A 21,778-nucleotide genomic window follows, 5' to 3' on the forward strand; every position below is an offset into this window, starting at 1 on the left:
GGCAAAGGATGCTATTTAATCCTGAAGTTGCCAATATCTGTTATCTGGGAACAATGTGCAAAGAATTTTAGGTTTTCCCAATCACTGACAAAAAAGTAATATTTATTGTTGGGGTGCCTACAAAAAGAATGGAGAACCAAGAGCCCTCGAGAATCCTTGATTAATGAAAACTTAGAGGCACATACGAAACCAAATGTACTATACTTTATGGACCATACAAGGAGTTGTCAAGGGGACTTTAAATCATAAGTGATTTTTGCCTTATGCCTGACTTTGGAACTTAACCCCAGCTATCAGTCCCTCAGTAAGTGAGATGTTACTGTTTCTGTGGTTGTACATATATTTAAATGTGCATATATACATATATATGTTATATAAATATAAACTATTATAATCATCTGAGAAGTCTGCAGAGAAGTGACTATACTAAAAACTTCAGGGCACCTGGGTGACTCTGTTGATTAAGCTCCTGCCTTCAACTCCTGTCATGATCCCAGAGTCCTGGGATTAAGCCCCACATCAGGCTCCTTGCACAGTGGGGGGCCTGCCTCTCCCTCTGCCTGCTGCTCTCCCTGCTTGTGTGTTCTCATGTGCACGCTCTCTCTCTCTCTCCATTAAGAAAACAAAGTCTTAAAAAATAAACTTCAATGTTTCTTTTTCTGTTCAGTTGGGAATTCTTACTCACAATTGTTAAAACTGCCTATGGGTGCTCTTTGTGCAAGCATGTTATTTCTTCATTAGACAACAAGCTCCAGAAGCCAAGTATCATATTTTATGTTTATTTAAGTCTTGTTCAGAACCTTGCTCAAGGTAGACGATCAATACACTTTTCTTAAGTAATGAAGAACTAGACAAATGAACAGACGCAGCTTTCTGCTACCACCTCTGTAGTTAATGAAATGTTAATATTGTTATATCCTGCTCAGCTGAGTATTGAACTAGTGGTTCTTTCTAAAGTCTCATCAGTGCTATAGTTCTCTCATTTTAGGAAATATTATGCAGAATTATCACAAGTTAAACATATATGTGGAACTTAATATACATATTCTCAATGAAAAAAACGTTGATAGGGTAAATAGAATTTAAAAATTAGTTCCCAAACTTATACTTCCTAATGGAACTCAAGTGCTATAATTTGCAATTAAAAATAATGGAAGCCTATATTGCTATAATGCTGAGAATTACATAGAGCAGAAGATATTCATTTATCAGAAACAAAAGCATTTATCTACTCTGTTCTAGGCTAACACTAGTTCCTACCTTTACAATCTGCTTTTATTGTGTTTCTTTCCTAATATTTTTTAATTGTGGTAAAATACACATAATAAGCAATCTGCTTTCATACCATAAAAATATGGTTTCCGAGGAAGAATATTTTATTGTTTTATTAATTAATTTATTTTTTCAGCGTAACAGTATTCATTGTGAATATTTTATTTTTTAAAACATCTGAGTTTTATGGGAAAAGATAATAGAGATGAGTTTTCATTTTTATTTTATTTCACTGAAGGGGTGACATAGACAAGATTAAGTTCTTTCTTTTCTCCTGGTAATAGGGGTTCATAGTTAGTCAGTGTAGGGGTGGGATGTTGACAGTGCCAGGGACCCATACACCTCCATCTTTCTGCTATACCAGCCTAGGGAGGGGACTACTGCCTCATGGTCCAAGATGGCTGCATGAGCTTCAGCAGTCCAGTCTGGTTTCCATCCAGCAGGGAGCAGGGATGGTTGAGAAAGGATATGCACATTCACTTCAAAGACATACTTCAGAAGTTATTCCTACACCTCTACACACTTATGTGTACACTAGGTATAGTCATGTGACTATGAACTTAAGTCTGTGTATTTAACGTCTGTGAACTAACTTCATAGTCACATGGCTAGTTAGCTGCTGATAAACGTTGTCCTTATTCAAAATGGCCACTTGTCCAGCTATCATTGTATTGTACTGTGGAAGAGAAGGAAAAATCTATCATTGGAAGGTCCTTAGTGGTCTCTGCCACAACAAACTTCAGAAGTAAATTTTCCAAATTCCTTTTGATGGTATTATTAAAAGGTGAATTTTGAGGAAGTCTTTGCCATTTTTATGGTACCTCATAAATTAATATTCCATGTTTGTAGTTTATTACAAACTATTTCTTTAAATGTAAATCTTGAAAGAAATGGTCTGGAAAAATTCACAGGACAAAAATATGGCCTATGACATAAATAGTAAAAATAGAAATGATGTAATGTTCCTGCTTAGCTAATGTAGAAGAATTTCATTAGGTAATGCAGTGTTGATGAGTTAATAGCTTTGTCTAACTCTGCTGAATACATAATGTGCCTGAACTACTTGTACATTGTGAAATCTTCAGATAGGCCTTTTTATAAGTTATTCATTTTCTTTTATGCAGTAAGAATCTGCAGTGCAGGGTGCGGATTTCTTTTTGGTAACGTGCTGTACCATGGTTAAAAACGATGGCGATGTCTGCCTCTCTGCCTACTTGTGATCTCTCTCTCTCTCTGTCAAATAAATAAAAAATCTAAAAAAAAAAAAAAAGATGGCGATGTATAAATTTTGCTGCATAGAGATAATCAACTAGGCACGTTTATAATACTAGAAATACTTCAAGGTTGCCAGTCATATTTGATAAAGAAAAAAAATAGTCACCCCCAATTATTCTGTTTTCTAACTTCTAACCATTTTATATGTGTATTACAGTTGCAACTAATAAAAAAACTTTATATGTGTGTATAAATATTATATATATACACACATATATATAATATTTATATATAATATATAATATATATGTAATAAATATTACATAATATTTAAATATATACATAATATATATGTAATAAATATTATATATATATATATATATCCATGTCCAGTGTTGTGCCCAAAAAGCACCTGAGTACACACTTGCATGGATACAGGATTTCTTATGAATCAGTTGTTTTTAAAAAGGAATATTATAGACATACACACTTGTTCATTTTGGAGGGTAAGTGTGCTACTTTCTGTTTCAACACAGTAGGATTTAGTAATAAATTTGAAACTTTTAACAAATTTTAGGGTGTGATCTTAAATAATTTGCTATAAAAAGTATGCTATTCTTTTTAGTGACATTATTTCAATCCATCTTTTTTCTTCTTGTAGAACGAGGGTTTAGGATGAATAACAAGAACCATAATCTTGGAGACAGAAGACCAGTAGGTTCTCAGCTCTGCTGTTAGACCTGAGCAATACCTTCTAAACTCAGTCCTATAGCAGGCCCATCTGTACAATGGGATAATAGTATGAGAGGCCCTCTGCGGGGGACCTGGGACTCCCATCATAAGGGATGACTTTCATTTTTCTTTTCTTTGCCCACTGTTTCTCCACTTAATTGAGTCCAGTAATTTCTCGGAGAGTCCTAATGATTCCAGTGTTGGCCCCTGAGGTTAGATGAAGAGTTAACGTGAGTGGATGGCTTCAAACCTATTGCAGAATTAGAATGAAAATAACAGAAACTATAGTTCTTACCACAAAGGCATTGATTAAAAATTTGAGGTTAGATGTAAGCCTGCTGAGAGAATCTTAAATGGGTAACAATTTGAGGCCAATTAAAATCCCTGTTTAAACCTTTCTCCAAGACTGGGATAAGACCCTATGTCTTATGAAGAAAATAAAAGAATAAGATTTTTTTTCCTCTTTGTAAGCATCAAAATCTGTTTAGTTTTTTTGATCCAAGGCATATGACTTTCTATAATCCTGACTAGATGTTTTAAACAAGATCGGAAAGACCCTTTGAAAAAAAAATTAAATGCAAAACATTAGTGTCCGAGTTTTCAAAGGATTACCGTAGGTTTAGGGTAAGGGTGTTTACTGTTCCACTTTTTGGTTAAAGTGAAAACTGTCTTTCATTTTATAATTACTAGAGATCCTTATTCTCATTTACAATATTACCAAAAAAACTCAACAATAGCAAATTGCCACCTTCCTAGTCTATTCAGAACCAAAGGAGAAGCATCCTGGGTGTGTTTCCAGATCTCTGTTAGACCATTAAATTTTCATCCATATTTAACAAATGTCATTATTCAGTTTCATGGGGTCACTGTGTCAAAATGTCTGTGTTAGAACTTTAATTTATTTTCAGAGGTTCCTTTAAGTGGGCAGAAAGCATGGCATGTTGGATTGATTTACTCTCTTTAATCCATCCACTGGGTTGGTTTGCAGCTCAAAACTTATTCTGGGATGTATACTTAAAGCATTAGAATTTATCGGCACCGCCGAATCTGACACTAGAAAAGTCTCGCTCTCTTCTGCTTTCTGTCCTCTGGCTGGTTTTCTCTGAAGAGGTGGGTTCTTCCATTATGTCTCCAGGTAGCCAGAGCAGCCCGCCTATGTGGTATCCCTTACCAGATGGCCCTCTTAATAAATGCCTTGCTCGTGCCCACCCTCACTTTCTTGATCCAAATGTGAAATGCCAGCAAATAAATAAGAGCATTGTACTCTGATGAGTTCTCTTGAGATGGAGACAAGCCCTGGGGAGAAGAAGCTAGAAACAGCTTTTCTGTTTGCTGGACTGCTCCTAATTACTGGCTAGTAGGTAGAAGAAACTGTTTAGATAATACAGAATTTAAAGGGAAAGAGAGGGAGGGAAGGAGGGAGAAAGGGAGGGAAGAAGGGGGCCAGAGAGAGTCAGAGAAAGAGGGAGTGTGCACATTATTTCAAATGCCTTTACTAACAGGAAAATACTCCTGGATTGTTCAAGTCCATCTGAAATAGTGGGCGTGATCTCTGTGAGGGGACCCCAGACTCTGGTCTCAGGGTAGGCAATGGCTGTGTGCAGAGCTCACTGTCAGACGAAAAGTGCAGCAGAAATGAGTGGGTAATGAGAGGAGAGCAGCCAGTTCTTTAATTGAATTAAAAGCTGGGTGACATCAATGCAGACACCTGTCCAATTACAGACAGGCCAAGGTGTTTACCATTGCTGTACCAGCGATTCGAAGATGACAGAAATCTTTCCGCCCACAGATTAACATAATGAAGGAGAACAGATTACAGTGGATGCCGGCCAAACACCTAGGTTGGCGGCTGGGGGTGGGCTGGGGGAGGGAGGAGGAGCCTGTTCAAGTATGTAAATAGAAACGGGCTTTTTTTCTTCCCCCAAATGTGTGTGGCTTTCAAAAGGATGCCATTTTGCTTTGTGTCTCGGGCTTGGTTTCCGGGCAGAGCATTTGTACTTGTCTGCGTTTAGTCAGAAGAGTTAATCATAAAATTCCAACGTCACAGCTGGCTCTTCTGTTGTCTTCCTGCCTCTGGGCACTCAGAGTTCTGTTAGAGGCTCAAAAGCTCACACTGCCGGTGTCAGATCCGCAATGATTTTCTCTTAGGTAGTCGGGCTGCCTCCAATTGCTAATACTTCTCTTTGGCTCCTTTGAAACTTGAGGCTAGAGCAAAGGAAAGAACATGCTGGAAATCATCCTCATTGGTCAAAAGAAACAATGTCTGTCACTTTGTTGACTCACTGGAAAGTGTAGAATGGGAATGGGGGGGTCCCTTCTAGTGGGGGAGATGGCCCAGTGGCACTAAGCAGTGGGAAAAGTCTTCGTTTTTCAGTCAGGCATCCAGTGACAGCTTTGGTAAACCATGTAAGAGCTGCTGGAAAACAGGACCAGTCAAGAAGGAGAGGGACATGTCCTTTGGGCTCAAGGAGTTCCCTAAATCATTTTGAGGGACTTTTAAATTTCAGGGTTCTCCAGGACAAGGTTCTCTTGCCCTCTGCTAGGTGGAAATCCTCAGAGCACAGAGTCTGGAGTCACCAAGATTCTGGAACTTTCTTCTCTGATGTGCTTTATTCCCGGAAATGAAGTCCCTGTCCCTATTCTTTCAGCTAGGGCTTTCTGCATGCACCAAGGCCCACAGGACTGCAATTCAAAGGGAATATACTTACTTTACTTCAAACTCCCTTGGTGTGGCATGTCAGGATTTCTCAATGTTAAGCATTAATGTAAAATGCATTATCGCTTAGCAGTGAGAGTTCTGGTCCTGCTGGTGCCAATGATTTTAATCTGGTTACCAACACTCCTGTGTTTCTTGGGATACTAACACTTTTAAGACATCAATAATGCTTACTTTATGCTTATTGAATGTTTTTTTCAGCTCATCCTCTTCCATTATCAAAAGGGACTGGCAGGTTTCCTGACATGGTTGGGACCATTTTCTGATTTCACAGAGTTTTGTGGCTGAAAGGGAATTTGAGAGGTCATCTGGCTGGCCTGGAGTTAGGGATGGTTTTAAATTCAAAGGAAGAAAAGGCTCCTCTGTGATATCTCTCAAAGAAAGAGACTCATATCCCAGCCAATCTTAACATTTCTCATGGTCAGGATATACTTCTTTATTTTAAATACCCCAGGTGTCATAAAAGGAGATTATCCCACTTTCTCTCATTGGGTTTTCTTTTTTAGAATTTTTTAAAAAGATTTTATTTGTTTATTGGACAGAGAGATACATAGCGAGAGAGAGAACACAGGGTGGATGAGTGGGAGAGGGAGAAATAGGCTTCCTGCCCAGCAGGGAACCCAATGCAGGACTTGATCCTAGAACCCTGGGATCATGACTTGAATCGAAGGCAGACCCTTAACTGACTGAGCTACCTGGACATCCTCTCTTACTGGGTTTTCTACAGACACAGAATATATGTAGTATTTTTCTGCCTAGGACTCTTTTGAAATACGTCCCACTATATATTTCTCAGTATTATTTTTAATATAATGCTGAAATGTACTTTCAATGATTATCCTTCTTTCTCTTTGTCTTTAATTAAATCTAGATCTCCTATCACATTGGACTAAGAAGTCTGGATCTTACAAATGCCCTTGTCCACTTGTCATATACACAAGAATTCTGCTTTATGTATTAATGTATGTATTACTATTATCATTAGGAGACTTTGAGCTCTAATATTTTCTTAGAAACCTTGTAAAGATCATATGTATTCTATAGCACCTTTCCCAGAAGCACAGGGAAAAAGAAATGGGAATACTTTTAGATGATGATATATTGTCATAGTAGTACTACCATTTTGTTCTTTCTTTTTCCTTTTATTTTTTTTTCTGGAGAGTATATAATCTAAATAAGACTCTGACTCTTCAAATGAGGCCATTAGGCCAGTCACTCAATGATCTCTATGGATATATATCTCCAAGAAAACTATCTTAATTAATATTGGGGAGAATAAACTAACTCTCTTTCTTTGGTGACAGCAGACCTTCTCATAACCATCAACTTTAATCCATCTTCATAAACACTCCATATTGAGAAACAAGATGTAAACCACATGTCCCAAACAAAAATATGACTTTGTTCTGAATTGGAAAAGTTGACTTGGTTAACCAGCCCCCTCCCAACCACTCACTGTAATCTGACAAGAGGGGAGAAAGTGCTGAATCTTGGGCACCTGGGTGGCTCAGTTGGTTAAGCGTTTGCCTTCTGCTCAGGTCTTGATCCCAGGAGACTGGGATGGAGCCTCCGTAAGGCTCCCTGCTCAGCAAAGAGGCTGCTTCTCCCTCTGCCCCTGCCCTCAGCTAGTGCTGACAAATACCAGATATTTTTGAAAGATAAAATGGCTAGATCGTATCTCACAAGGTTACCTTAGTTTTGAGTCTGGACTTTTGGGATTATGGTGAAACATTAAGAAATGGGAAAACAGGGGCACCTAGGTGGCTCAGGGGTTTAAGCCTCTGCCTTCAGCTCAGGTCATGATCCCAGAGTCCTGGGATCGAGCCCCGCATCGGGCTCTCTGCTTCCCCCTCTCTCTCTGCCTGCCTCTCTGCCTACTTGTAATCTCTCTCTCTCTGTCAAATAAATAAATAAATAAATAAAAGAAATGGGAAAACAAAGCTTATGAAATAGTTGAGGCTGTCAGGTCTGTGTCAGAGCATATTGAGAATGAAATGCTAGTGGGACATCCAGATGGGGTGTATGAGCCGCAGGTAGAGATGCAGAACCAGAGCTGGGAGAGATGTGAAGTCCGTAGACGCAACTGAGAGACGGGGCTTGACAAGCTCACAATGGTAAGTGTTTAGAAGAAGAAAGAAGCCTGAAGATACTACCTTGTAGAACAAGAGCTATTTAAAGGACTCCGAAGGGAAGATAGCTAACCAGGTCAAGGAAAGAAAGTAGCTCTCAAGAGCTAAGGAAAACAACTGGAAAGCCCAGTAAGTAGAGGGAAGATAAGGATTTGAGGAAGGGTTACTTGATCTGATATTTGGAGATCACTAGTGATCTTTAAAAGATAGAAATCAGGATTTAGTGGCACAGCGTGGGCAGGAAACTGGGTTGCAGTAGTAATGCCTTGGATTGACATAGCCCTGCTAGATCTCTTTCTTTACACAGCTCTGTGTCAAGGACTTTACACTCCTAAATTCATTTAATCTTGTTAGTAATTCTATGAGCTAAATTCTCTACTGCCCCCAACTCACAGATGAGAGTTGAGACCTCTCCTTCGAGGTAGGTATTGTTTTATCTGTTTACAGTTAAGGAAACTGAGGCACAGAGATCTGAACAACTTGTCCAAGCCCTCGCAACCAGTCAGTAGCAGAACTGGTGTTTGGACCCAGGCAAGCAGGCCTTGGCGTGATGAGATGCATAGGTGGCAATGCGTGCTTTCTTTTAAGACATCTAGTGGAAGGAGAAAGAACTTCTTAAAGCAAATTTGGAATGCAGGTCTTGGTCTGGGAAGTTCAAGAAGAAGTAACAGTCCCTGCGGCAGGAACGAAGGAGAGGAGAAGGTTAGGATGTGAGGCTGGTTCCAGATTAGAGGGAGCTGAATTTGGCATGAGGGAGTCATGTGTGTGTGTGTGTGTGTATTAGGTCACTGACTCGGGGGTGCTTGGAATGAAGGCTTGGAGCCGAGCCCTCACTGGGGACTGACACATGGGAAGTGCCCAAGTAGACAATAGCTCTGGTCTTTGCCTCAACCTGCCTTTTGCTCACTTGATTTTAAAAAAATTTCTATTAGGGAGAGGGAATAGGAAAACATATATGTTAAATTTTGTGTTTGAAGGATGCAGGCTGTTACTAGAATCGGCATATATAAATAATAATACATTCTCTTGGCTACTGAAGGTTTACAAAATAAAGAGATACCATGACTGAGACCATCTTTTTTTATAAGAGTGTTGACAATCGGGGCGCCTGGGTGGCTCAGTCATTGAGTGAGCCTCTGTCTTCGCCTTGGGTTGTGATCCCAGGGTCCTAGGATCAAGCCCTGCATCAGGTTCCCTGCTCAGCAGGAGGCCTGCTTCTCCCTCTCCCACTCCCCCTGCTTGTGTTCGCTCTCTCGCTGTGTCTCTCTCTGTCAAATAAATAAATAAAATCTTTAAAAAAAGGAGTGTGGACAATCTATGTGGTTAGGACTAAAGGCAACTGAAAAATGTCCACAGTAAAAAAAAATGGTGAGGGCGCCTGGGTGGTTCAGTGGGTTAATGCCTCTGCCTTTGGCTCAGGTCATGATCTCAGGGTCCTGGGATTGAGTCCCGCATTGGGCTCTCTGCTCAGCCAGGAGCCTGCTTCCTCCTCTCTCTCTCTCTGCCTGCCTCTCTGCCTACTTGTGATTTCTCTCTGTCAAATAAATAAATAAATAAATAGATAGATAGATAGATAAATAAATAAATAAATAAATAAAACAAACAAACAATGGTGAGCAAATATACAAATTATATTTTTGATACTTCCTTAATTCCTGGGATTCAGTAAATAAAGAGCTTCTGCCTTGTTTATGAACATTAGTAAACAAAATGTGCTTTCATTTCTACAGGTACTTTTAATTGCTGAACAAATCTTAGATATTCACCACCAAGCCAGGTTAATTCGACACCTCCATGTCTACCACTTCTGTTTAAGACAGGTGTCTTAATTAAATCAACTAATAATTTTGCAAGGAGAAGCACAAAAGCATAATTATCTAATTTGCTAATTGTTCAACTATGTTGATTTGCATATTTGTTAGTTGCAACATGAACAAATAGTTTGTGTATGTGTATCCTACCGTTAAAAGTAATGAAGCCACTCTTGGGATTAGCATTTCCTAAAGTGTGTTAATAGATGCTATGTAAAAAGGACTCTCGTTGAATAAGGCTGAAAAAATGCTAGGTTAGAGAAAATTGAATAGTTTTATTCTGCAGGAGGTCTAGAATCCTAGAATAGGATAATATGCATCTTAACTATCAGATACACGGAGCTCTGCTTCATGAACTATGTATGGAAACCCATCTTTGCAGGGGAACATCTCGGGGCACTAATGTTCTGAGGCGCACATTTGGGAAAATGCTGTTTTAACAATAATTTGGTCTCAGTTTTTTTTTTGTTTTTTTTTTTTTTTTGCTAGTCACTCTGTTCTGTAATCAGCACACAGGCAGAAAAATGAATTAAAGGGGCATTTTTTTTGTTTGTTTCTGTGTCTCTACATTTCTCTCTCATACATACACACACACACACACACACACACACACACTGCTCTTTATAGCTGCTTACAGTAAACATGCAAACCTCCTTTTCCCCCCTTTTATTATAGGCATAGTGACAGGCTTGCTACCCTTCAAAAACTATGCAGTAACCCTAACTGCTTGCACTTTGGCTGGCTGTACCGAGAGCTCACAGGCATTGAACATCTCTACTCCACAAGAAGGTAAAGTAATTTCAAAGGTCTTGACTTCCACATTTCAGTTATGAATAATAAAATAGGAGAAGAGCTAAATGCTGCAAGGCCATTTGCTGGAAAACCCCAACCTAATTTGATGACAAAGTGCATTGCCAGGCCATAATTGCTCCATTTTTTGGGGGGGTGCGAAAATGAATCAAACTCCATACCCTTTAATGACATGCATCTTTAATAGCTGTAATGCAGATTAATGGGCTTTTTAATTGCTGTTACATTGTTCATGCAAGAGCCTTGTCATTAATATGAAGCATCTGAAAGATTAATGAAAGCTTCCTCATTTTACTATGGCTCAGAAGTAAATCTAGAGACAGTCTGACTAAAAAGAATTGATTGTACGGCACAGTATGAAATTGAGAATCAAACGGTTGATTTCCATGGTCTCTTTGAACTGCTAAACACCAGCACAGGCAACAATTATTTCAGTATGATGGAGCCTCGAAATGCCGGTTGAGGCATTATTAATCACTGCTCCGTTCCTTCTGACTGAAGTCTCACTTTTGTTGTACTTGGAACTTACAAACTGTTGGCATAAATTAATGTTTCAGCAAGCATACGTTAGGAAGGCAGTGAGAAAGAGAAAATATTTTAGCACTCTAAAGTGAAAGCTTTGCTCAAGCATCAGGACGCATCACTTCAAGAAATAACAGCCCTCCAAACACTGGAAGCATTGTTACTTCATATTTCTCTCTCCTGGATAAGAGGAATTACACATTGCTTCTACTCTCTAGTTGTCAAGTTATTTAGGAGATTGAAAAGCTTGATCCTCTGGGGAAGAGTCGGTCAGTCTCTCTCCCTCAGCATCCGTCCGTCCTCCTTCCTGACCCCCTCTTTTCCCCTTCCCTCTTGCAAATCCTTTAGCAAGTACCCGTCACACAGACGACATGAAAGAGGAAGACAGTGGCCCATGTGATGAACCAGGATAGAGGGGTCTGTGAAATCCTTCATGTGACCTTGCCCCAACGACAGTCTCCTCACCTGGACTACACCATCAGTGACATTTCATCCATGTTTTCGCAGGGTTCTCTTAGTCAAGCCTGTGGAGAGTCAAGCCTGTTTCTCTTACTGGGGCATTGTTTCTGCTGGGCCCCATGATCCATGTGATGGTCCTCTCCTTTTGCACATGCTTCCACCAGCCTCAGTGTGGGACAAGCATCCTTATTTTCTGGATGCCCCCACATCTTCTGTCAGGTTTTGCCTAAAACCCTTCAAACCTACTTCACGGCTGTATCCCAGAGGGATTCCTAATGGCCCAGTTCACCATTCCCTCTTCATTAATTAAGGAATTCCCAACTTCCAGCTTTTTCTTAAAGTTACAGCCAATGTACCAAACCAAAGATGTATTTAGAGTCAATATTTTAAACTTTAAGTTCCTGTGAATCCGATTTATTCACCATTACAGAAAATGAAAAGAACCTTATTTGAGAAAAACAAACTTGCAATGGCATTTCCATCTATAATTAACTCAGTTGATTCCGTACTTGCTGGTTATTTCACAGAAACACTTAAGTTTTTTCGTATCTATTATGAACCACCCTCCCCAGCATTGCCCACCTTAGATCGAAAGCTCCTCAAGGGTAGGGACTCCTCCCGTTCAATTTGCTTTAACAGGCGCAGCCCCAAGTAGAGATTGCGGGTTAATAATACTCTTGATGTAGTAATGCAAGCATCAGTCAAGTGAACTAGGGTAATACTCCCCATCCATCATTAATGTAAATTCTCATAAATTCAGGACAGTTATTTAGTACTGTTCCTAAAGCAATTACTGACAAGTTGCCCATGAATCGGAAATATTTCTATGCATGGAATATCAGGTTTATTTCATGATTTATTGGTTTAGGTCTGAAAAGTTTGAATTAGAAAAGTAAACTAAAATTAGACTCTATGAATCTTTTTTTTTCCCCCACAGCCCCACAGGAAGTTCAGCCACCAGTAGCCAAATCTCTTCCCAATTCTTTGTTACTATCCTGGGATCCACCCAAAAAACCAAATGGTATTATAACTCAGTACTCTTTATATATGGATGGGATGCTAGTCTATTCGGGCAGTGAAGAGAACTACACGGCCACAGGTAAGACTCCTATAGGTATTGGTAAATAGTTCTCGTCTATGTTAGACTAAGTATATTTCAGATAGATGTAGTCTGTAATTGTCTGAAAGTGTGGTCTTTAAAATTGGGGTCCTTATTCTGTCTCCTGTCATTTGGTCCCCTTGAGTGGTCCCTCACCCCACTCACAATGCCCGGTTGAGTCAATGTCATATCAAACAAATTTTACTGTCTCATGAGTTAACTACTTTCACATCTTCATGAGTGCAAGGGAATATTAAGACTCAGATGTGTGACTCAGTGTGTCGTATGAATTTTGGGCCATTTGAGAAGAAACACAGTATATATGTTGAAATCACATTATAACGTGTGACGACACTCAAGTAAAATGAAGTAAATTGCTGAAAACCTCGTAAAATGCAAGACACCTATTTTATGTCTTGTTGCCTGGTACCTGAATCATGCTTATATTTGTGTAGTAATTTTAGTGGCTATATATTTTATAACATTTTACATACTATATGTGACTATCTGATAAGACATCATGAGTCAAATATTGACTGAGGGAAAACTGAGGCCTAGAGATATGACGTTCTTTATGAAAGGTCACGACCAGGGAGAGACAGTGGCAGGATTCATTATTTATGTATTCAGTCCCCCACACTAATGCCAGCTGCTAAGGTTGTAATAGAGAATCAGCGGCATGCTGGCCCCCCTCTGTTGGTGCTTGTGGCTTCAAGAGGACACACGTAGATGTGGGGATGAGTTCTTTGTGGACAGAGCTATGGCATTTACCCAGTGGCATCCTCAGGGTTTACCTTTTTTGGGGTCCTCTTTAGACTGAGAACCTTCAAGAGACATGATCTATTATTAAAAAAAAAACAAGAGCTATTACTTTAATATTTTATTCCTTAAAGTTGGATAGAATTCTATAATACATGCTCTAGGAGGTAAGTGTGATTATTACCCCCAGGTTACAAATGAGGAAACTGAGGCAGAGAAAGATTAAGGAACATCTTCAAAGTTACACAGCCCATGGGTGGGATTTTGATGCCAATCCAAACATTCTGGCTGTGATGGAAAGTACATGGTCTTAAAACAAGTTACTTCCCTTCTGAGACTTAGTTTCTGAATTTGTAAAATGGCAACAACTATGGTTTTCAAGATCTTAAAGAGAACTAGAGCTAGAAACAAAACACCTAACATGTTCTTAGCACTTAGTAAAGAGAATACTCTTAATACCTGTAGAATGCAGAGTTCATGTTTTAAACTTTAAAAATGGACTAATCTGGGACGCCTGGGTGGCTCAGTTGGTTGAGCGACTGCCTTCGGCTCGGGTCGTGATCCCGGCGTCCTGGGATCGAGTCCCACATCGGGCTCCTTGTTTGGCAGGGAGCCTGCTTTGCCCTCTGCCTCTGCCTGTGCTTGCTCTCTCTCTCTCTCTAATAAATAAATAAAATCTTTAAAAAAAAAAAAAAAAAAAAAAAAAAAATGGACTAATCTTACCCTAACAATGTCTGAAGGCATTATTTAGTTAAATATTATAGAACAGAGGAATTACTTCAAAAAAAAAAAAGAAAATGTTTTATGGAATGAACTATACACATGAATTAATAATTAATATAAAACACTTCTGTAGGACCCAAAAAGTATCATCATGCATAATAAGAAAACACATCTTTTAGGCCCAGTACAGACATTTCCTTTGAGAAGCCTTCTCTGATTCCCAAGTAAGAGTTGATCTAATGAAGATATGCTCTTTGGGAACCTGTGTGCCTCCTTTTTGTGTGTGTTATCTTTAAATAAGGGTGCTTATTTACTTGTCAGCTTGCCCTTCTGAACCCCAAGCTTCAAAGACATGACTGTAAGTGTCTGGTTCATTACCGTATCTCTAGGACTTATCACAGACTCGGTATAGACAGTGTGGAATAAATGAATGAATGAAGTCGGGTGATTGCTGGGAACAGAGAAAGAAGCTAGCAAAGGGGAAATTCTGGAGGGGAGGAGTAGGATGGGAAAGAAAAAGTGGTAGAGAAAAGGAAAAAGAAAGGTAGAAAAAGAAACTAAGATCCCTTCCGTGCGTACACATGAGTGCTAGCCCAGTCCGTATGGAAGGTGTGCGGCTGACGGCAGGTCTCCAAATGTAAACCTTGACTGTTTCCAAATCGTGCAGAAGGCCGTACGTGGTGACGCTGTGTACAGTCAGAAGAACGGTATGGGGAAGACAGGAGCCCAGCATTCACACTGACTTCCAGTACTGCTTCCGAAATGCGACGAATTCTGCATTTTGTTTGATTGAAACATCAACAGAACCATATGACTGGTGTCTACAATGAAAAATCTTGACAAATGTTAACATAGTGGATTAGTACAATAGATGCCCCCAAATATAATACAATGTAAAGAAAGTGAGATATTTTTGTAGTGTCCACAACCATCTTCTCGAGTCACAGAGATAATAGATTTTTTAATGGTTTTCATTTTTTATGTAGATTTTTAAAGACTAAATCTTAGGTATTATTATTATTATTATTATTATTACTATAGCCTTCTTGGCTTCTAATAAGCAAGTGGATTTCTTGCTCTTCTCATCCCCAAATAGCAGAAGATATGAGGCACATTGAGACCTCAACACAAAGGAGAGAAAGGAAGCCAATAACATTATGATGAGATTCAAAGTCATGCATGATTGCTCTAACATTAGAGCTAGTAAAACCAAGCCTGGGTGAGCTTAAGGAATTCTCACCCGTATCAGAGGAACCACTTCAAATCTAGATCTGATTGGCCCCAGAGTCCATGTTTTCATTCTTTCCACATTTTGTTACTCAAATTATTACATATTATCTTATTTTTTTCATAAATAAATCTTTTATATTATTACACATTCCCATAATGTGTAAATGTTTTATGTAAATATGTAAATTATCAACATATTAACATAAACATATCATGTAAATATGCAAATATTTACACCACATGTGAATGTTACATAATTATAAACATTACATATTTACATAAATAATTATTACAAATTATTACATATGATTGTATTTTTCCTCGGAACAACACTGACAGGGTGACCAAAGCCTGATTGCAAACCCCAGAGCGCCCGTGTTGTTCTTTTTTGGGCTGCCATAACAAAATACCACAGACTGGCTGGCTCAAACAACAGAAATTTCTTTCTCACAGTTCTGGAGACTAGAAGTCCAAGATCAAGGTGTTGGCAGGTTTGGTTTCTCTCGAGGCCTCTCTCCTGGGCTAGCAGACAGCTGCCTTCTCACCATGTCCTCCCAAGGTCTTTCTCCTGTGCGCACAGACCTTTCTTACCTGGTCTCTAGTCCTGTTGGATTAGGGTCCCACCCTTGTGATCTCATTTAACCTTAATCACCTCTTCAAAAGTCCCATTTCCGAATATAGTCACATTGAGAGTTAAAGCCTCAAAATATGAATCTGGGGGAACACAGTTCAGTCCATAACAGCCCCTAAAGGGAGTGTTTTCTTCTACTATGAGTATAGACTGAATGCCCACTTCTGTATAGATTCTCAAGTCATGTGAGGATTGAAGAAAGTGACCGTAGGGTCCCTTTGCACTCAAAGATTTTGCATCTGTAACAGGCCCTAATTCCAGGTCATTTACTCTTCAAAGTCCACCTGTCCACTGGGAATCACAAAGAAGACACAATGAGAAAGGGAATCTGTCTGAAGTCAGCCGGGAGAAGGCTGATAGAGCACATTGCCCTGGCCATTTGAACAGGCTCTAGCCTCTCCAGACACTGAATCTGGGTCATGTTCCATCGTCAGATGCATCCATGACGTCACTGGTACTTGTTGCTCGCCCTTGTGTCCTTTCTGTGCTGAGCATGGTTTGGGGGCGGAGCGTCCCCTGGTGAGGGCTGGTGCTGTCAGCAACAGTGAGAGTCCAGGGCTACCAGAGCGGGTCTCTGCACTGCCGAAATGCCGACTCATAGGGAGACAGAGAAATGGAAGATGCAGCCTAACGGATTAGAGAAATAATTGATAATATTTTTCAATTATAAAAGTACAATATGCTTATTGGAGATCATTTAAAACATCCAGATGTCTAATACCAGAGAATCCCACCATCCCGATAGAAACTCAGTTTAAGACATAATTCCAGCTAGTACCTTATTCATGTTCACAAAATTGATCTGTAATGTATAATGTTAAACCCTTGCATATTCCCTCACTATGACTGTATCCCACTTTAGGAGGCATTTTTCCTGAAAATATTTTTTTGAAATATTTTAATACTAACATATATCCCATCCAAATGTATGCTAATGCATACATTAATCACTTGAAAGAGTTCAAATTTCAATTTCTCTCTCTTGTTAATATGTTGTGACAAATATTATTGTATGTAATCTTATTTATTAGATTCCCAAAAGGGGAACGGCTAAGTCAAAGGTAGTGAACCTTTCCGAAATATTGGATATACATTTTCCTACTGTTTCCCAGAAAAGTTCATCAGCAGGGCATGTTATATTCTTAAGTCTTTGATAATTTTGCAAGCGAAAAATGTTATTTTCTTTTTGTTTGCATGTGGAACTACTAGGTATAGGGCATACTTTTTACATGTTTCTTAGAGATTTATACTGTACTTTCATTCAGCTGATCACAGCCTTGATGACCAAAGATTTAATAGGTGAGGAATAATTTTGAAACTTCCTAAAGAGCTATGTTTGATATTCTGTTTTCCCTAGTTGTAATCGTCTGCATTATTTAAAATTCCTTGTCTTCTACCCTATCAAAAACTTCCTTAATAACCTGGTTTTGGTGTCCTCCTAAATTTTCACAGTGTCACTTTTTTTTCCTCACTCTTACTCCATTTATTTGTAGCATCCTCTTAAGTTCCTCCATGGAACCAACATCCTTCTCTTATATGTGTAGCAAATGGGTCTTGCTGCCAAGGTGAATACAGGTAAAACTAAATGCATTTCAATTCAGCAGCCACTTAGAATCTCGGTGGTTTGCATTTTTTTTTCTTCTTTCTCTTAAATATGAAGCATTAAAAGTCAAAGGCATTGCTGCACCTTGAGTTAGTACAAAATATATTTAAAAATGCATACAGTTCAAATTTTTTGCCTTGCATAGGCCATAAGCTAGTAGTATGGTGGGTCAGTTGTGACACTGAAAAATGAATCCAGTTAGAGAACCTCCCGAAGGCTGTTGATGTTTGCTATAATAAATAGCACACACTTTAAGTCAAACTTTTTCATTCTGTATTCAAAGGTAATGGATTTTTCGTAACCATAGTAACCTTGGTGTATTTCTGGATAAATACATGAGGTATATACATTCTAGTTTTATTTTTGAATATAAACTACCACATTATGTATTACTAATAATATGAAAAATAGGATGTAGGTTAGTATAATGACAGCTTAAACTAGTATGCATTTTTCTTCTGCAAAAAATAAATATTTATCAAAAGTATAGGTTCAATTAATTTTTCCCCCAGTTTTGTGGTATTCTGGTGGTGCCATTTATCTTTTTTTGCAAGATCTCCATTAATCTCTTATTTCTGTCCCATAACAGATTTTTAAGAATTTTGAGGTAAAAACAATTGTGCTTTAAAGCTTATGATTAAAAACATTATTGAAAGATTGAAAGACCTATATTGATCACCAATAAAGCTATTGTGAGCCACTTAAGATGTATGTATATAGTATGTTCATAAAGAGGCAGAAAAAAAGAAACCTTTTGTGAGGCCATTCAACATCCCAGGATTGTTTCAAAGTTCAGGCTAGATAGCATCCTGATTGATGATGACTATCCAAACTGTAGCCAACCAGATCATTCTCATTTTAAATAAGCACCCTACCAGAAACTGGCAATCTTTAAGAAGTTTGTGAGATGTTTCAGGGAAGCCTACAAAGTTTTCGGAAACAAGGATAGCAAGATGGCAGGAACTGAGAGAACTATAACTATGCATGTGACAAGGGCGTTTATGTGAGTTGTGGGAACTAGAAAAGAAAGAACAGTGTTCCCTCTGGACAGTTCCTTTATTATGACACAGGTTGTCGTTGGTGAATCTACCTAAGCCATTGTTGTTGAGAAGTCCTAGAACTCCAGAGGAGGAAAGGTCAATAAGGACTCTGTGTGTACATATCTGACACCAAACCATAAAACACATATGTCTGCAAATGTGTCACCTAATAAATCTATAGTAGTCTAATGATTAAGAGCGGCTGATTTCTTGCATCAGACAAGGCATCTTCCCACTGCTACCTCCTCAGAACCTGTGCTGCTGTCACTGAGGCTAAGGCAGTAGAGAAGCAAAGATTAGGGACGCCTGGATGGCTCAGTGGGTTAAAGCCTCTGCCTTCAGCTCAGGGTCCTGGGATTGAGCCCCGCATCGGGCTGTCCGCTCGGCAGGGAGCCTGCTTCCCCCTCTCTCTCTCTGCCTGCCTCTCTGCCTACTTGTGATCTCTATCAAATAAATAAACAAAATCTAAAAAAAAAAAAATGAAGCAAAGATAACAGCAATGTAAGGTGTGTGTGTGCGTGAGAGAGAGAAAAGGAAAGGAAAGACGAAAAACAGATGAATATCTGGTAAAATTAGTAAGTATATCTTTAACCAACTAAAAAGTGCAAAAATTTCTGGTTGTTTGGTTTTTTTTTTGTCTCATTTGAGAAGGTCAAAAAGACCCATGTTTAAACAGCAAAATAGAAATGTTCATCTTGAATCTTCTAAACACTTAAGTCTGATGATGAGAAATTTATTGCGGAAGAAGCTGTATTGCTTATGGCACAATAAAAAGCATTTAAAGGTTGGGTACTTCTAACCAACCATTATAAGGAACCTTATCAATTCTCTACAAATTTGAGCTAAATTATATTCATTTCCACTGATGGTTTACAAAAGATCCTTTCTTAGCAAAATAAAACTTCACTTTAACCTTGATATTTTCTGGACTTTTGCATTTTTGAATACCCCAAGGCAGTGCATTTAAATCACTCCTTTTACATAAAGTAATATTATAGAGAGGGTACTGTTAACATGCTTGTGTTCTAATCCATAAGGCCGGTATTAATAAGACAGAGCATATGAGGGTTTTCAGGTAAGGCAATGATCTCATCTATGAGTCATGGTGCCTCTCTATTACAAACTAAAGTCATACTTTGTGCCCTTTTTTTGTCATAGACATACGGCATTAAATTATAAAAAGTCTAAGAAACCTTGAGACTACAAGGAAAAAAAAGCCTGAATTATGAAAAGAGTCTAGATCACTAACTCTGTGATCAAAGGCTTCAGGAGAGTTGCTCAAGATTTGGCCACAGATCAGATCCTTGGGTCAATGAATAGGGGATGCTTGACATTTAATTGAGCTTAAAGAGTAACTTAGTAACAAAGGGCCAAGTGAAATGAAATAACTTGTACAGATGTTGAAATATCAGTTGTGGTTCGTTGTAAACAATGCAACCAAAGTGTCATTTTTTCCTTTAAGATATTTCACAGTATACCAGTATATGAAGAAGTGAATCATGTTTAAATATATTTTAAGACCTATACCCAAATATTACCTGTAATCTGTTAACATAAATGATGAATATTATGTTCTTAAATAAGTAGGAAAGGGCTTTATATTTGAAGGGATTTCGGAGGAAGGGAAGGAGATAGCATCCAGGTAGAAAAGAAGGGGCATTCAATCCAGAAAACGGTGATGGAACATGCCCTACCATTGAGATCTTTACAAACAGAGACTAACTGCTATTCCAAGCACTCTGACAATGGCCATTATTTTTTATTTTTTCAAACTTAATTTCATTATGAATTCTTACAAAAAAACATATATGCAGTAGACAGCTTGATGAATATTCAGAATCTGAACACACCTATGGCGCCAGCACCAAGTCAGAAATAGACGCTGTGAACGCCCTAGAAGCACTCCATTTTGCCCTCAAGTCTTATCTGCTGACTCAGGTGACTGCTTTCCTGTTAGCAAAGATTTGTTTGCTATTTTATTGTACTTAATATGAATGGAAGCAAATAATATGTTTTCTCTTGTCACTGGCTTCCTTTGGAGAACATAGCTAGAGACAATAAATCAGTGGAACAGTCTTTCATGTTCCTCTGCCTGTACTCCAATCTTCTGACTTCTGGATAGTTGCTCTAACCCTGTCAACTGTTGCTTCCTGACCTTCTAGAAAGCCACTGGAATGCTTACAGAATGAAACATCTACATCTTGCTGCTAGTCTGAAAGTAAGAAATAATTATAGAAAGTCTTCATCTATGAAATTAAAAGTTAGCGTGTGAAATCACTGGTCTGTGTACACCAGAAAAATAACTCCTGGATGTCCACTAATGGAATATTGTATGGCCAGAAAGCTTATGAAGCAGTAGAAGAATGTTGAATAAGGCAGAAGGAGGTGAAAACAAACATTTTCATTGACAATATGTAACATTAGAGTCTATTTCAGTAAAATGCATGTGTGTATATGTGTGTACATATACATACATGTGTTTATGTACACCTAAGTGATAGTAATAGTGGTTATAATGGTGATAATAGTGGTTATCTTCCAGTCATGGGATTTAAGGGTTTTCTTTTCCTTAAAGGGAGTCTTTTCATCTTTTTTTTTTTTTAAGATTTTATTTATTTGACAGAGAGAAATCACAAGAGAGGCAGGCAGAGAGAGAGGAAGGGAAGCAGGCTCTCCGCCGAGCAGAGAGCCCGATGCGGGACTCGATCCCAGGACCTTGAGATCATGACCTGAGCCGAAGGCAGCAGTTTAACCCACTGAGCCACCCAGGCGCCCCTCTTTTCATCTTTTAAATTCTCTAATTTAGATATTAAAAAGGAGAATTTTTGTAGCATTTTTCACAATTTTAATCAATGTGATAAAATTGGTATAAAGGATGCATATTTTAGGACTCTATCACCTATTAATACTTAGCTTTGACTTCTCTCTAGTCTTTACCCTGATATTTGACCAGGTTGATCCCTCACTCCTCCCTCCTGGCCAGTGTCAATGATGGTCTCCTTACCTCCAACGCTATCTGCTGTCCTC

General features: G+C 38.7%; 1 protein-coding gene across 1 annotated transcript in view; it reads left to right on the plus strand.

Moving 5' to 3' along the window:
- Positions 1-21,778, plus strand: part of USH2A (usherin) — a 714,551-nt gene that overhangs the window by 317,269 nt on the left and 375,504 nt on the right. The window contains exons 30-31 of the mRNA XM_045983172.1: positions 10,551-10,664; positions 12,604-12,765. Coding sequence (XP_045839128.1) covers positions 10,551-10,664; positions 12,604-12,765 — 276 coding nt within the window. The remainder of the gene's footprint in view (positions 1-10,550; positions 10,665-12,603; positions 12,766-21,778) is intronic.

Source organism: Meles meles, chromosome 17, assembly GCF_922984935.1.
Source record: "Meles meles chromosome 17, mMelMel3.1 paternal haplotype, whole genome shotgun sequence".
In the NCBI taxonomy this organism is placed as follows: domain Eukaryota; kingdom Metazoa; phylum Chordata; class Mammalia; order Carnivora; family Mustelidae; genus Meles; species Meles meles.